At 36.3% G+C, this 17,827-nt stretch overlaps 1 protein-coding gene across 1 annotated transcript in view; it reads left to right on the top strand.

Moving 5' to 3' along the window:
* Positions 1-760: 760 nt before the first annotated feature.
* SERPINI2 (serpin family I member 2) overlaps positions 761-17,827 on the top strand; it is a 30,621-nt gene continuing 13,554 nt past the window's right edge. Inside the window, exons 1-5 of the mRNA XM_004270583.3 lie at positions 761-2,300; positions 4,115-4,371; positions 9,462-9,692; positions 11,494-11,688; positions 11,769-11,961. Of these exons, the coding sequence (XP_004270631.1) occupies positions 2,296-2,300; positions 4,115-4,371; positions 9,462-9,692; positions 11,494-11,688; positions 11,769-11,961 (881 nt within the window). The 5' untranslated portion in view covers positions 761-2,295. The remainder of the gene's footprint in view (positions 2,301-4,114; positions 4,372-9,461; positions 9,693-11,493; positions 11,689-11,768; positions 11,962-17,827) is intronic.

Genomic DNA, 17,827 nt, shown 5'->3' with positions numbered 1-17,827 from the left:
GAGTGTCCGTCTCTGTCATTGGAAGGAAAAGTAATGGCCTTTCCCTGGGTAAGTCACATTATGATCTGAGTAATGTACAGATATAATAATTTGGAAGCCAAGGGTACTTGTGATGGATATTTGCTGGTGTCACTGCATGGGTAGAAGAGCGTTGATTGAATGATAGTCTTAGGCATTCAGACTTATTTATGAATTGCCGAGTAGAACAGGAGGAATGATAATGTTCTCGTGTTGTATAATTCTGTGTTTGGAAAGTTATCTCCAACAGCGTTAAGTTGAAGCTGGAATAGAGTTTGCTTATGTTAGAGTAAGTAATACTAGAATATAACCCAAGATTTAGAAAACATTTAGAGATACCTAGATGGGAAATTAAGAATTTTAGTAAATTAAGAGATTATGGCCTATGACTGTCATCAGCCTTCTGTGGCCTGAGCTATAGCCCTGTTAGGACACTGAAAGAGGTTAACAGGGTCCTTGCAAAAGTTTTTTTTTTTAATGAATTTTTTTAAAGGTATCTACATTAATTTTATTTCTTTCTCATAAATTTATCAGAAATAATATTACATTTAGTGATCAATAGTGACTATTTGGGGCTTCCCTGGTGGTGCAGTGGTTGAGAGTCCGCCTGCCGATGCAGGGGGCACAGGTTCGTGCCCCGGTCCGGGAAGAACCCACATGCCGCGGAGCGGCTGGGCCCGTGAGCCATGGCCACTGAGCCTGCGCGTCCGGAGCCTGTGCTCCGCAACGCAAGAGGCCACAGCAGTGAGAGGCCCGCGTACCGCAAAAAAAAAAAAAAGAAAAAAATAGTGAATATTTATTTAATTGAAACTGGACCAAAATTTCCCCTTCTCTTCTCAGAGGCCTCTGATGAATAACACAATGTGTTTAATATCTGATTGTCATTGAGGTGATTTTTTTTATAGTATTTTTTTTTAATTTATTTATTTTTGGCTGTGTTGGGCTTCTCATTGCAGTGGCTTCTCTTGTTGTGGAGCACGGGCTCTAGGTGCGCAGGCCTCAGTTGTGTGGCACGCAGGCTCAGTAGTTGTGGCTTGCAGGCTCTAGAGCGCAGGCTCAGTAGTTGTGATGCACGGGCTTAGTTGCTCCACAGCATATGGGATCTTCCTGGACCAGGGCTCGAACCCATGTCCCCTGCATTGGCAGGCAGATTCTTAACCACTGCATCACCAGGGAAGTCCCTGAGGTGATTGATTTGAACTAGAAAAATGAGATCAAAACCCATTCAATTGTACATCCATTTTTTATTAATAACCTGTTTGTAGAGAAAATCATGTAGAATTTTAAAAGCATATACAAGTAACACCAATGTTTATTATCAAATTATTCATATTTAATAATATCTTGATATTATCCTGATAATTTGGTAAGACAATAATCTTAATCTGGTGTTTTTGCTCAACATAAAGACTATATTTCTTCAATATTCTCTCTGTTTCCTAAGGATTCAAATGGGCCTTGTATCCCCAGGAAACTCCTCTGACTATTGTATAATTTGATGAATTGTTGAGAACTCTATAAACGCAGCAGTAATTTGCCTCTGCAGTTTGGACTTGATTTAACTTTATTCTTTTTCTTATAGGCATTCTGAAATATTTATGATGGAATACATTGGTAATCTGATATGGGAGTTCTGTAAAAAACAAGAAGAACTAATTACTAGCAGATTTACAACCACTAGCACATTCTTCCACATTGTTTCTACTTAAAAAAGAAGTGAAATAATGGATGAAATAATAATTCAAACTTAATTATTTAAAAAAATTCTATTGTTTTCTCCCTCAATTCTTGCATATTTCATAATTGATCATTAACCTGGTCATGTTAGTTCTTCTGTACAAATGTGAACACCTGCTTTGGTTTTAGAGGAATTAATCAAGCAGTGTTCAAGATAAGTAGAGTTGGCCTTGACTGATCAGCTGCTCCATGTACTAGTGTTTCCCAGCAGGCACATTTTAGCTGTAACATTACAGTGAGTAATCAGAAGCCAATTTCGGGTAAGTACCTTGAAATTAAATAGTGTTTGAATGAAGTATGTATGCAACAACATTGACCATGAGTGTTTAATAGAGTAAGGGAATGGCATTTCAATTCACTCTGGTGCAGGTATTATTTAAATGTATCAAATTAACACATTACTTTTATTTTCCTTAAAAGATTAAATTTTCCTTAAATTTTCACTACAAATTTGAAGGCCAAATTCTTATAAGACTATTCATCAGGTTGCTTAGTTCACCAGTGCTTTGTGTTTTCTGATGAGACATAATCCCAAACCCAATGAGGTAAGTGAATTTTTAAAACAATTTTTTTGCATGAGCTTGTAGTTTATTAAGGGCCTAAAAATTTCCTGGGAGAAATGGATGCTCAAAGAATATACATTTTGATTATTAAGACTGTTAATAATGATAAGACAACTCCCAGATTCTACTACTAGGGAAAAATTACATCCTTCATAATATTGCTTATTATTCTAAAATAAACCAAGTACTTAAAAATGGGCCAAATGAATTGCCACTTGCTGACTTAAAATTTTTGATAACATTTTGACTATTTATGTATCTACAAACTGATATTTTGGTCAGAAATCTTCTGAGATATTGAATATATTAGAAAATGATACTCAGAAATCTATTTTGCACGTAAAACATCTTTTACACGTTTACTTTTACTATTGTTGCACTACCACTCACAACCTTATGTGCTAATTTAATCTTCAATAAGACATTTGCTTGATAACATATATTTATATTATCAGTTTATCAACACATTATTTTCTAACAATTGCTTTAGATTGTGTTTTGAGTTTTTTTTCCTTTGTAAATTGTATATCTAAGTTTAACTACACATTAGAAAAGAAATGGAAATATCTAGATAATGACTCTACAACTTAGTTTTGGAAAATAATTGACTATTAGTAATCTTTATGTATAATAGTGATTCTTAGCCATTTAGGGGTCATGGAAGCCTTCCTAATAATCTGCAAAACACACTAGAACTATAGTTCTTCATTTCTTTAAGGCTAACAAAACATTATTCCGGAGGTTTTCATATTTACGTCCAATAAAGGGTTACTTCCTAGTAACCTATTAAACTAGTAGGAGTTATTGAAAGTGACTAAAATGGATTATTTGTAAGATAAAACTAGTGTTACTAAAATTTTAAATACTTTGAAATTTTATTTTAAATTTATTCATTTAAAGTACTTAAAATTTAAAATACTTCAGAGTCAGTATTCTACTAAGTCTGCAGTAATATTGTAAAACTCATTCTGCTCCAGAGGTAATGAGATGGTTGAATTTCCTGGAGTTTTAGTGGAGAGCAGTTTAATACAGTGTCATTAGTGTTGTGAATTGGTTACAGTTTTCAGTTGCAGTTTTCTTATATTTGTTAATGTATTTGTCAAATTATTCTTTGATTTTAAAAAAATTGCTTTCTTCATTTCTTGTTATTGTACCATTTATATTTGATTGTAATTTTGTTTCTTTATAATTTTTTTCTGAGTTTTTAAAACCTCTCTTTGGAAAAGTACGAGGTGGGTTCGGAGGTTATTTCACCGTTCCGTAAAGTGTGAGACTTGTTGCTGTAAGAAGTTAGCCAGATTACTCAACTGATTTAGAATACTTGAATTTCCTAATATTATAGGTTCAAAACCACACTGGAGTGTGTTAGGTTTTTATTCCATTTCTCCTTTTGTTCTTTAAACTATTTTAGAGTAGTCTGAACAGAAATTTCCCTTGATATCAGAGCGGCAAGTATCCCATTTAAAACCATGGAAAAGATGCAAAAAACTATCACATAGCTATTCAGAGATAGTATTGCTATTGATGATATTCCAGCATTATAATTTCTCCTTTAATTTAAAAAAACTGCAGTACATCTGTACTGCTTCCTGAATGCATATTAAAAATGCTATTAGCACATGGCCTATTTCTCCTAATAGAAGATGCTTAGTCTGAAAATTGACATTAGAATCTTCTTGTGGTAGTTTGTTCTAATAAGACAGAAAGTTCTAATAGATAGAAATCTTTCTATTGAGCTTACTATGGTAAACTCTGATTATTTTGAAAACTAACAGATTTTGAATTAACCAATGCAGAGAGGTCAAAATGGATAAGATCTTGTTGTGGAGTCTCCTGTTGACTTTTTCTGGAAGTCAAGCCTCAAGCCCCTTGGCTCAAAGAAACACCGAATTTGCAGTGGATCTTTATCAAGCTGTTTGTTTATCTCATAAGAACAACATCATAATTTCCCCTTTTGGAACAACTCTGGCCCTTGGAATGGTACAACTGGGAGCAAAAGGAATAACACAACAGCAGATAAGACAAAGTTTAAAATTTCAAGAAACTTCAACTGGTGAGATTCTTACATATGATTATTTATACTGGATAAGATCTGGCCAAATTTATTTTTAAACTATCAGAGAAGCTCAGGGTCATAGAACTTTAATAAATATAAAAAGTTATGAAAAGTATGAAATTATAATAAAATGGAGAATTTTAAATGCAAATAATTGTCAATGGAAATAATTATAATTGTTTCTTAATTAAAATATTACCAAAATAATTTATTAAAAAATTAATTCTATACACATAAAAATTGTGACTATGTCTGTATATTTTATTCTAGCCTGTTTTAGCCAGTTTTAAGTGAGATTATGTTGTATGTGCACATGTGTATGTGTATGAGTAGATATACACCCATATATTTGTATACACATATTCTTCTACTAGCACTTACTGTGTCCTGATCATTTTTTCATATCATGCAACTGCTTCAGAATGTAGTTTTTTTTTTTTTTTTTTTTTTTTGCGGTACACGGGCCTCTCACTGTTGTGGCCTCTCCCGTTGCGGAGCACAGGCTCCGGACGCACAGGCTCAGTGACCGTGGCTCACGGGCCCAGCCGCTCCACGGCATGTGGGATCCTCCCGGACCGGGGCACGAACCCGTGTCCCCTGCATCGGCAGGCGGACTCTCAATCACTGCGCCACCAGGGAAGCCCCAGAATGTAGTTTTTAATTGCTGTGTCTTTTTGCCTCTGATGAAAACATTATTGCGTACTCACCTAACCCTTCTTCATTATGTAATATCCAATACTTCTCTTATAAAAATGCTTCAGTGAGTACCCTCACCCAGAAATCTTTGTGTGCATCTCTTATTATTGTGTAAGCTTTTAAAGATTAGTTTTTAATTAGAATTTAACCTTTTCACTTAAGTGAGACCAAGAAAAAGCATTCATTTATATTTTTTAAAAGCTTATTTAATAGTTTTTAAAGAAAATTTTAAAAAAGAAGCATTTATATAACCCATTGCATGTGAGTAGTTGTTTTCTAGTGTCCCAAAGGCCTATCTGAGATACTGTGTTGATGCTTTAGTGCTGGTATCCCATTTCAGGGGGTAGTTTTCCATCTCCCTGGTTATCCTGTGCTTCCAATTTCCATTTTAGTTTAAAATGTTTATATCACTGTCAGATACTGTGTCCTAAACATCAGAGGTGACTTCCAGATTTTTGATTTGGACATTTAGTGACTGTAACTATAACCAATTGCAGTATGTTTGCCTTAGTACAGAGTAGTTATTTTTAGGAAATTGTTTTTCTGAATAAACTATTTACAAGGTTTTATTTGCTTCGTTTTAAATAAAGGCAATTTTATGTAGAAAAGAAGTTGGTGATAGTGAAGTTAATTGCAAGAGTTTTCCTTTGTAGATAATGTAAAATGAAGCCACTGTGTCACAGATCTAGTCTTCATTGTCTGTATTAATTTCAGCAAATCCCACTACACAGTCCCGGAAACATTTATATCACATGATACTGCTTTGGAAAGTAATAGAGCATTTACGAAGATATGTAAAGTTGATTCCACGATAAACTAGCAAAATTAGAGCCTCCGAAATTTAAATTACTTTAAATGAATCCATCTTATAGAGGAACATGGGAGTCTTAACAACTCTGGATTGTGAATATAATAATAATCATAGTAATAATAATGATGACATTATCAAACATATATATCTAGTGTACCAGTCACTGTTTCATGTGCTTATCTCATTTAATCCTCACAATTACTCTGTGAGTCAGACATAACCCTGCTATACGGATGAGGATACCAAGTCAGAGAAAGGTTGAATAACTTGCCCAGAACTAATTCTAAAAATGATTCCCTGAGGGTTATAGGTCACAAGAGCAATAATGAACATTTTAATATTTTCTTTGAAAGAGTATATATGGACAATAAAACATTAACCTTTTAACACATGTAACAAAATCTACCAAACTTGCTTTCTATTATACTTCGTTAAGGGAGGGAGAAAGAAGCACAGATGGAGGATAAGTACAAAAAAGAAAAGAAGACCAACCAAAAAGGGAGAAAATAGAAATATTAAACTCTGGAAAATAAAAAAAGGAAGGGAAAATTAAGAAATAAAGAAAAAGAAGACAGAGTTAAGGAAGGGAACAGAGAGAAAAAGTGCAGGAAGATGAAAAGAAAGAAAAGCAAAATGGTGTTAAGGGTAGAACAAAGGGTATGACAGATTAGAAGGTAGTGCCTAGCAGAGCCATATTGGAACCCAAGACAAAAAGAAAAATCAGTAACAATGAACCTGTCTTTATTTATTTAAAATTTTTATATTTTATTCATCATGGATTTCTTTGTGTTAATATTTAAAAATATATTGCAGTAAAATATTATTTATCTTGATTACTGAATTTGTTGGCAACTCCTTAAATTTTATGCCAAAATGAGTGTCTCATTGACCCATCTTGGTCCTGGCCCTGCCTTCAATTCCCTCTGATTGTCAAACGGTGCTATCTGTTCAGTCAGGCTATATTTTACTTTTCCAGCTACCAACCTGTTTCACATCTAAACTGCTTATTCTTCAGATGGGCATACAACTCCTAGCACCCTTCCCCCACTGGAGCTCTCAGTATCCTCACTTATCCTTCTTTCCCCATTGCCAAAGCGTCGGCTCAGAATTTACCTTCTCCAGTTTACTGAGCATCTGATAATACTCCATTTTGCTTTGCCTCTAATGATGCTGCTTATTAATCGAAGACTAACTTAAAGGTGCTTCTTTATTCCAAGAGGGTTATAGAAAGAGAAGAGCATGAACTCCTGTCTCAGTTAAGCATACAAATGACCTTGTGATTGGGCACCTTTCAAGTTATCTTTTCTCTCTGGATTTTATTTATTTTTTATTTTTATTTTTTTCTCTCTGGATTTTAGATTCCTCATTATAAAACGAGGAGTTTGGATTAGATGATTTCTCTGGACCTTTCAGCTAAAATAATCTATAATTCTATGACTGCCTTTGTTTTCATCTTTGAATCTCTCACATTGTACACATGGTTTGGTCTTTGGGCTTTTAATAGCAGGAGAAATAAACATGTACTAAATTTTAGAACATTTTTTTGGAGGTCTGGTACAACCAAACCAAAAGTCACATTCACTCCATGACTGGTAGGTTTTCCATGGCTCTATTTTAGGAAATGAAATAAACTTATTCTCATTGCTTACTAGGAGCCATGGATATGTATTCTTTTTGATCTGTGCTAAAAGAAACTATTAATCTGTAAATTAAATCAAATGTATAAGGCAGATAACTTTATATTCTCCAAACTTGTGCTACTGAGTTGAAGTCATTCATTGACTTCTGAGTCCAGTGATTTATCAAAGGGCAGCTGACTGTTTGTCAAACAGTCTTAGACCTTAAGTATGTGACATAAATTTATTTGCTCTGACAAATGAGTTAGAACTATTTTTTTCTCCCCCTCTCCTTTTTTCCCCATTCCTTTAAAGATGTTCATAAATTACAAACTTCTGAAAATTGGTTTCAAATTCTGCCACTTTATTTCTGACCTTACTTAATTCTTTTGGAGAAGCTCTATGCCTTGCCTCAGAAGGTCTTCTTTGTAGGCTCTCAGCTGTTGAGATATTCTCTCAGCTTCCAATAGCAAGAAATGATTGCATCTGAAATCATTGTATAAACAAGTAAAATAGATTAACATTCTTCCTTATGTAAGGAATTCCAGGGTTGTAAAGAATTATTGATATTCTTCATATCCAATCATATGGAAGTAAGTTTTTGTAACTAAAATTGTTTATGTCTGTGTCTATATCGCCACAAATGGAGAATCATGGAGTTTGAAATATGATGCAATATACCTTCCAAGCTTGCTCTATGGTTATGTAGGTTGTATCTGCACAAGAGCACAAGGACAAAGAGGCAAGTGGGGACTGAAATGTAGTCTCCACTCAGCTGGACAAGGTATGGGCATGCAGCCTACCACCACCACTCAGTGAGGGCATGAGTTCTTATTTGCACAAAAATGCCCTGTGGACTGCTAGCTCTCTGACAAAAGGTTTACACACACACTTACACACCTTATTTCCAATAGACACCTCATAGCAAGTTCCTCTCAGTCTTTATTTTCCCTCTTTATTCAATGGACATCTCCCAATGATGAACCATTTGTGTTTTCTTCAATAGAGATTAATTGCATGCAATCAACTTTTAAGTTATGAAAGTGGTATTTTCAGTATTTAACTCAAAATAAACAAAGGCTCTGAAGGAACCTTGGATTTGAAATACAGTTCCCAGATTCAACAGTTGAGTTCCAGAATTAAGCCAGAAAGGAATGAAAAATATTGGTGCCCTCTGGTAATAAATAGGAAGCCACTGAGTAAAGATCAGAGCTGAATTCTCTCACAGCACATACAGCTTCCTGAAAACATGGCGGTCAGAATGACCCAGTGATAAATAAGTAATGGGCCAACAGTGATTAGTAGCTGACTCTGACAGACTCATTTGGCTAGTGGTTATATTTGGAATGGTTAAAGATTTTTATTGTTCACAAAGACAGCCAAAGTATATAGATTCATGAACCTGAAGAAATAGGTAATTTTGATTCTTATGCATCTCCAGAGATAATTATAGGGGTACCTCATAAATTTCAAAACTTGGACAGGCACAGTTGCTCATAAGAGAGCAATTCTTTCTTAAGCTGAAATAAAAGTAGTAGTGAAAAGGATTGCTCATCACTGCCTTAGCCCCCATCAGCATTCATTAGTATTCCTCTTTCATAAATATTGCATGTTATGCAAAGAATGAGATTCTAAGGATACCTTACCAACAACTAAGAATGAGCTAAATTTGATTATAAAGAGGGAGTTTCCTTCAGCCTGTTTAAATGCATATTCTTGTTTTTGACAAACTTCAAATTTACATGGACATTTTTTTTTCCTGTATGAGAGCTGATTTCTCTACAAAATGCATATTCCACAGGAGATAAATGCTTAAAATATTTATACTAACTTATAAAGGATCGTTAGTTATACCTAAGGGTGCAAAAACTGGTGATATGAATCAGAGCGTTTAGAAGCAAAGATGAGAAGCTGTTGTTCTTATGTTGTTCAATATGTCAGTATACATTATAATTATTTTTTAGGAGAAGAATTTTCTGTGCTGAAGTCATTTTTCTCTGCCATCTCAGAGAAAAAACAAGAATTTACATTTAATCTTGCCAATGCCCTCTACCTTCAAGAAGGATTCACTGTGAAAGAACAGTATCTCCATGGCAACAAGGAATTTTTTCAGAGTGCCATAAAACTGGTGGATTTTCAGAATGCAAAAGCTTGTGCAGAGACAATAAGTACCTGGGTAGAAAGCAAAACAGATGGTAAAGTTTCCTATTTTCATAAAGTCATTATTTGCCATTGTATTCATGGTTTTTAATATCCTAAAGCAAAGAATGGTTGAATATTTTCCTATTAAATTATCGTTCAGAGGGATCAAATCTCCTATTTTGCTCTCCTGTTATTCAAATTAATACTAAATTGTAAAACAGAGAGAAATTGTAAGCTGCTTTGAAAGGTATACAGATTATTATTTTTTGTTTTAGAGAGACACCTATTTGTAGAATTCTTGATGGAAGAATTTTAATAATAATTTTTGTTTAAGTATAGGATTTTTAAGTATGGCAGCAGGAATAATATCTTTGGCCAGGTAAAACTTAGATCTGTCCATCTCAGATGCCTTCTTTCCCACATATACTGTAAATAATTAACTCATGTTAGTTGGATCTGTTAATGTTTCATAATAAATATTGATAGTTCTGTCATAAAGTTGTAATCTAAACTTTAAGTGTAAGCTGGCAAAAATTCCAAAGGTGCTACTGAGTGACATAGTAGAACACAAGATGAAACTCATACAGATGTGAGTTCAAATTCTGCAGGTTCTAAACTATGCTCCATTTAAAATGAGGATACTATTAAAACATTTCAGGATTATTGGAAGGTTAAAAAAAATGTATGTGAAGTGAACAGCATATATCAGGTCCTCAATTAATAGTAGCTTGTTTCTTTGTTCATTCGTTCTGTTACAAAAAGCTGTGATGTGTAAGACGCCACTATATTTTTCATGGGGAGCCTCCTATGGGGAAGCATAAGTTGAAAATATGAGATGGGTGCTGCAAGCAGTGTTCACAGGAAAGTCCTATTATTGGGATACACAATGATACGCATCCCTAGACAGCTCCATGGCACCTAATCATGCTGTTGACTCACAGCTTGGAAATACTCATTGGACATAGAAATAGGAGACTGGGTTTTTATTTTTATTTATTTTAAATTAATTAATTAAGTTACTTTTGGCTGCGTTGGGTCTTCGTTGCTATGCGCGGGCTTTCCCTAGTTGCGGCGAGCGGGGGCTACTCTTCCTTGCGGTATGTGGACTTCTCATTGCAGTGGCTTCTCTTGTTGTGGGGGAACCGGCTCTAGGCGCTCAGGCTTCAGTAGTCATGGCACGCGGGCTCAGTAGTTGTGGCTGGCGGGCTCTAGAGTGCAGGCTCAGTAGTTGTGGTGCACGGGCTTAGTTGCTCCGCGGCATGTGGGATCTTCCCGGACCAAGGATCAAACCCACACCCCCTGCATTGGCAGGCAGATTCTTAACCACTGCACCATCAGGGAAGTCCAGGAGACTGGTTTTTTAAAAGAGGAAAATCATACTAGCAACCTTATTCTTGTCTTCTCCCAATGGTCAGTGGCTGCAGTAGCAAGAGTGGAGAATTTGAGTGAACCATTAATGTATTAATTCTGATTGACCTGCTGAAGAACCTTGAAATAAAGTTTAAAAATAACCAACAAATATGCAGGAAGAGATACTTAGGTTTTGTTCTTTCTGTCTGAAAAACAATTTACACAAATAATCTCACTAAAGAGAGGCCATTACTAGGTCTGTCCAAATTTGCCTAAGACAATCCTGTACCTCCTGTTTCCTAGTGAAATCCTGTTTGTACCTGTTTCTAAGTGAAATATTTAATAAAGCCCCCCTTTGTTGTCGAAATTGCCAAGTTTAAATGATAAAGCACCCTGTTTTTAGTTGATTAGCAAAATGAATTTTTGTTTTAATTCTATTTAAAGCAGTTCCTTTGAATAACTATTGCATATTTCTTCCCACCTCTTCCTCTATTCCTTTCACAGGAAAAATTAAAGACATATTTTCAGGGGAGGAATTTGGCCCTCTGACTCGGCTTGTTTTGGTGAACGCTATTTATTTCAAGGGGGATTGGAAACAGAAATTTAGAAAAGAAGACACAAGGCAGATGAATTTCACTCAGAAATATGGTGCAACAGTCGAAATTCCGATGATGAAGACTCTTCTGAGAACAAAATATGGTAATATGGAAAAAATCACACTCTAAAGCACTATTTTGGGAATTGCCAAGTATATTAATATTTTATTTTCTCTGTTCCAGGTTATTTTTCGGAGTCCTCCATGAACTACCAGGTTTTAGAATTACCTTACAAAGGTGATGAGTTCAGTTTAATTATCATACTTCCTGCAGAAGATGTGAACATAGAAGAAATGGAAAAGCTAATTACTGCTCATCAAATCCTGCAGTGGTTCTCTGAGATGCAAGAAGAGGAAGTGGAAATAAGCCTCCCTAGGTTGGTAATGTCATTTTATCATTCTTTTTCTTATGTTTTCACTTATAGAGGGACTTGGATAGCCGGCTGAAAGATAGCCAATGCTCAAAAAGTCTATTGACAAACATAAAAAGAAAAAAACCCGTTTGGAGTTGTTACTCTACTTTATGGTTACAAAGGCAGGTTGAACATTGCCAGCATTGCTTTGCCATGACAAGGATGGAATTTAAGTACTCAGTATTCTCTGAAAGAGATGAAGAAATGTAAGTCTTCAGAACAGAATGCTGGGATTAAAGGGAATTATTATTCTTTTTATTATACAAACTTATCTTTCTCTAACTTGTTTTTCCTGATTGGAATTTAAAATATTTTGTCTTCTATTGTGTTTAAGGAAAATATAATCCCCAAGACTCTTGCGATACTCTACAATTAAAAGATATGTAAAAGTGCCTTTGACAGATAGTGCTGTAAGAGTCATTAAAATATAAAAAATCCTAGGGTCATTTTTTATTATTGGGGTATATATATTTATATAAATATTTAAAATTTTTTTATTTTTACACAATTTTAAAAGTTACTTTCCATTGATAGCTATTATGAAATATTGGGGTCATTTCAGATAGTTTATACAAAATGGAAATCACAAAGGTGTATCTCAGGAAGCCATAATTATAAACACTAATTTTTTGATATCCTGGTTCCTGGAGACAAGAGAAACTTCAGAGAGTAAGGGGTGCCCAAATAAATCACACTCTACCTGAACTTCTAAAAAGAGACAGATGTCTAATAGATTATTTTCTGTCCCTTCATTTCTAAACTTTTCTTCAAACACTCATCAAGGCCTTCCTGGCCCTCCACCTCTCCACCCTCTTGACTTTTCCTTACTTTCCCACTTACCCGGGATTCAGCCAGTTATTTCAACTGTACTCTCACCAAACGTTTTAAATATTTCTGTCACCTTGTCTTTGTCCTTCTGTAGTTCTCTCCTCAGCAAGGTACTCCTGCTTCCCAACTACTGATTTTGTTAAGCAAAACTCTCCAAATCAGTCACTCTGGTCTCCCTGAGGCTGGAGCTTAGTAGTCTTTCTCTTCAGAGAACTTTCTCTTCTAACACCTCACCAAGACTTTACCTCTGCTCTCCAGGCACTGCTTCATGTTCATTCTCTTACTCTCAATGTATGTCTCAACTACCTGTTCCTTAAAGAAAACATATTAGCATGCAAACTCACCTCTCTACCCTTCGCGTCAAAAATTGTGTACATTTTTGCTAAACTTCTCTTCCTCTGTCTTCCTTGATATCCTGGAGAAAGAGGTATCCTATGATTCCCTCACCCTAACTCTGGGCTCTGGATCCAAATATTTTTAACCATCCCCTTTTTCTTGAAAACCCTTCTTTCTTTAACCCCTATGGCATTACTTACTTCTATTTATTTTTCTCTCTTTCTGTGAAATTTTCCTCTCCCTGACTTATACCTTTTTTCCTTCTGTCCCCAGATAATATTTATCAGACTTTCATTTTCAGAAATTTCCTCTTCTTCTCTCTTTTATTTGTTCCTTACTATTCATGTCTCTAATATCGACTCTCTCTTTCCAATCTCTCTTCCAGTTCTCTACCATCTGTAAATCTCTACTTGGATGTTATTCAGTCTTTCAAAGAGTATTTCTTTTAGCTCCTACTATGTGCCAAACACCAGGGATATAATGGTGTATGTGATAGATAGTTTACCTATTGATCATAGAAATAATCATTTTTGGAATTGGTTACTTTCAAATTTACGTCTCTCTCTCTTTTCCCTTTGGAAAGATTAATGTTTGGGGTCACACACAAAAATACCCCTGAGTTTGAGAACTGTCTGTGCTATGTACTAGTAGTGGGGTCTTAGGAGAGTCACTTAATGTCCTGAGTTGTGGTTTTATTAGTACAAAATGGGGATAATGGTACCTATAACTAAGGTATCTTCATCTTCATTAGCCTAGGTAACAAATGCCTAGATAATAATGTATAAGTTCCAAACTGAATTGACAATAGGAAATACAGGCTTTTTTCAGAATTCCCTTCTCCAACATTTTAGGAATCCCAACAGGAATGGTTCACAGTCCACAAATCTACCTAGACTACTGTAGTCTGGACAGCTTTTCCAAACTGCTTGGCCCTGTTATCAGCCACTCCAAACTGTAGCCACACTTCTCATACAACTTCTCCCATAGTGTGGACACAGACTTTGCTTTTAATTTGCCCAGGAACAACTGTTAAGTGTTGAATTATGAGCTCTGCAAATTCGTATGTTGAAATGCTAACTCCCACTACCTCAGGATGTGGCCTTATTTGGAGATAGAGTCTTTGTAGAGGTAATCAAATTAAAGAGAAGTCATTAGAGTGGCCCTAATCCAGTATGGATGGAGTCCTTATATAAAGGAGGAATTTGGATACAAAGATACACAGGGAGGGAAGATGATGTGAAGAGACATAGGGAGAAGGTGGCCATCTACAAACCAAGGTGAGAGGCCTGGAACAGATCTTTCCCTCACAGCTCTCAGAGGGAACCAATGCTGCAGACACCTTGATTTTGGACTTCTAAACTCCAGAACTGTGAGACAATACATTTCTGTTATTTAAGCCATATAGTTTGTGGTAATTTGTTAAGGTAGCCCTTGGCAAGCTACTACACGTAAGAGCAACTTCAATGTTTAACCAAACTTTACTGAAATCTAATAATAAAAAGGGCTTACAAAGAAATTTAAAACCAGGTTTCAAGGATGAGTATTCCTGGAATGTAGGTCATTTCTTGTACCAGGGAGTCTTCCCCTGTCCATTATTATCCTTAGCCTGCCATTGTCATGGTGCCAGGGCCCACTCACCCAAAAGGGGTGTCTTTCCCATCTCCATCCTACCCAGCATCCAGAGTCCTCCAACTTTTCCTAGCATAAAATGAAGGTAACACAGATTTTCTTCCATCCCCTCTAAGGCCAGATTCCTAGTTGTAATAGGAATCTATAACAGTAGATTTCAACCCTTACTGAAAACAGCGTCTTCATATGGGGTAGAATAGATTCCACTCTCATCATCTCAAACTTCTCCATCTCCATCCCAGGGGTTCTATTTGCATTAAAAAAGCTCACTACGTTGCTTTTCCCAAACAAATGAAGAACTTGCCTTAAAAGGTGAAATCGAATCTTCAGTTATATGGAAGCAGAAACATTAGTTGGTAGTTGTACCACCTTTTCCAAACAAATTCCAAACAATGTTATCACAACATTGTTTATTTTGAAAAAATACAGAAATAATGTAAAAGTTCAACAGTAAACGAATTTTAAGAAAAGTGTGGTAGAATGTAACCTAGCCAATAACAATGATAGGTATGGAGGCTGTGATAATGAGAAAAAATTATGGTATATTTTAATAGAAAAAAAACTGGATTAAAAAATTTTTACAATGATTACAGCTATGTAAAGAAACAAATCTACAGAAAGAAACAAAGGAAATTTACCAAAATGTTAACATTAGTTGTAATAGGGTTATGGCATTATGAACATTTTGTTTTTCCTTTTCTATATTTTCTATTTCTTTCTCCTCCCTGCTTGCCTGCCAAATAGAAAAGATAATACATGAGAATGAGTTAGGAGCTTGCTTTTCTAGATAGCTGCTGAGGTGTAGAAAATGTAAACCTACTAAGGTACTGGGTTCACTTGACCAAATAATGCAATCTAAAGATTGTGCAAAGTCCTAGGGGGCCCCATTGCCATTTTCTGGGTGCAATTCTTCATCCACAGACTCAGAACATGGCCCTGTCTGTGTGTGGTGGTGGTGAGGGGTGGGTCTGATGTCTACCTGATGTCTCTCTCCTGCACTATCCCATGTGATTTAGAGGTTCTAGCACTGGATTAGCCGATGCTATCCGACCTCAACAACCGAAAGGGAAGAGAGAAGTGTTTAGGATGTTTGGAATAATCCCAGGAAATCTAGTTCTAAGAGATTCCCCCAGAGACCAGCTCATTTCTAGGCAGGGGGGTGGGACTGAATAAGAAGTCAGGATTCCCTTGGGAATTGGTGGTTGGTTAGCTCAGTGGCCTTCGTCTTTGGCGGGCTTTGTTCTGTTCTTTGATCAGTACCCCTGCTTAACCTCAGGATGTTGTATGCAATGTAATTAGCAAGTTGGTAGATCCCACTGAGCAAAGCCATTTGCTCCTACAAGGAAGCATCTCTGGGAAGTTCTCTACTGACTGTGAGTGCTATTTTGCACAATTATTGAGACACACTCAGAAGGGGTATGTACAGTGGTGAAGAACATGATCTTAGAGTCTGACAGTTCTGGATTTAAATCCCAGCTCCACCTCTGAGCAACTATTTAGCCTTGGGAAAGTTACTTAAATTTTCACACCCTCAGCTTCCACATCTGCAAATCGATAATACTACTCTGTACCTCATAAAGTCATTTAAAGGATTAAATGATATAATATATGTAAAAAGCTTAGTATAGTTCCAAGCAGTCAGTAATGGTAGCTAATTACGATTATTAGCTGCTGTAACTATTTGTATTTCAAAATACTACTCTTTTATTTTATTTTATTTTTAAATGTTTTTTTTATTGTGGTAAAAGTCACACAATATAAAACATACTATTTTAACCATATCTAACTGCACAGTTCAGTGGCACTAAGTACATTCACATTGTTGTGCAACTCTCACCATCATCCATCTCCCAAATTTTTCACCTTCCTAAACTGAAACTCTGTCCCCTTTAAACACTAACTCCCCACTCCCCCTCTCCCCTGCCCCCCCACCCCGCCCCCTGGCATCAACCAGTGTACTTTCTGACTCTATGAATTTGACTATTCTAGGTACCTCAAATAAGTGGAATCAAACAGTATTTGTCTGCACCTAATGTATATTTGAATGCATTTTTCAGGTTAACTTAATATATGTCCTGCAAACAGATTGTACCTTTTTTTTTCCCCCTGTGCTATACAGTAGGCACTCACCAGCCAACTACTTCATGCATAGTAGTGTATATACGTCAATCCCAAACAAACAGCTTTGGATCTCTAAGTGTGTGAATGTGAACTGTGTGTGGGTGAGAGAAAGTGACCTCAGGGAGAATGAGGCTGGGTGTGAGAATAGATAAGTCATGACCAGCTGCAATGATGATTCTAAATGTTCTTTCACTTTAGCCTATCAAACACTGATACAAATTGGAATCCAAGTTTACATTAAGCATTGTCCAGATATGTTTCCTATGTGACAGAAAGCATTTTTAATTCAGCCCTTGAGGCCAATGGAATATTTCACACATACACACACACACACACACACACACACACACACACACACACACACACGTGACCAGAAACTACTATGTACTCACATAATAGTCCAAGCCCACCACTGTCAAGGATTGTGTTATATTTTATCCTTGTGGGCAGCCCTAAGACTTGGTTGTTTCTAAGCCTGAACCCTCCAAAGATGACTCAAGCCCACTGTATCAAAAGTGGAATTCCAAACAATAAGGACAGGAACCTTGAGGGAAATCAGTTGAAGACATTTTGTCATTAAACAAGAGTCCTGGGTATAAAGAAGAAAGGGACAACACCAATCCACAGTAGGGCCTGCAGACCAGGAGTGACTCCTTCTTCAAACAGAAATTCTGAACTGGGGCTTCCCTGGTGGCGCAGTGGTAGAGAGTCTGCCTGCCAATGCAGAGGACATGAGTTCGTGCCCCCTGCTGGGCCCGTGAGCCATGGCCGCTGAGCCTGCGCGTCCGGAGCCTGTTGCTTCGCAACGGGAGAGGCCCCAACAGTGAGAGGCCGGCGTACCGCAAAAAAAAAAAAAAAAAAAGAAATTCGGAATTGTGTTCCTTCGTTTTCTGCAGCTTTAACCTGTGTGAGACCC

The sequence above is a fragment of the Orcinus orca genome, chromosome 5, assembly GCF_937001465.1.
Source record: "Orcinus orca chromosome 5, mOrcOrc1.1, whole genome shotgun sequence".
In the NCBI taxonomy this organism is placed as follows: Eukaryota; Metazoa; Chordata; class Mammalia; order Artiodactyla; family Delphinidae; genus Orcinus; species Orcinus orca.
Note: the sequence above shows the minus strand (reverse complement) of the source record. Positions and strands in the feature narration are given on the sequence as shown.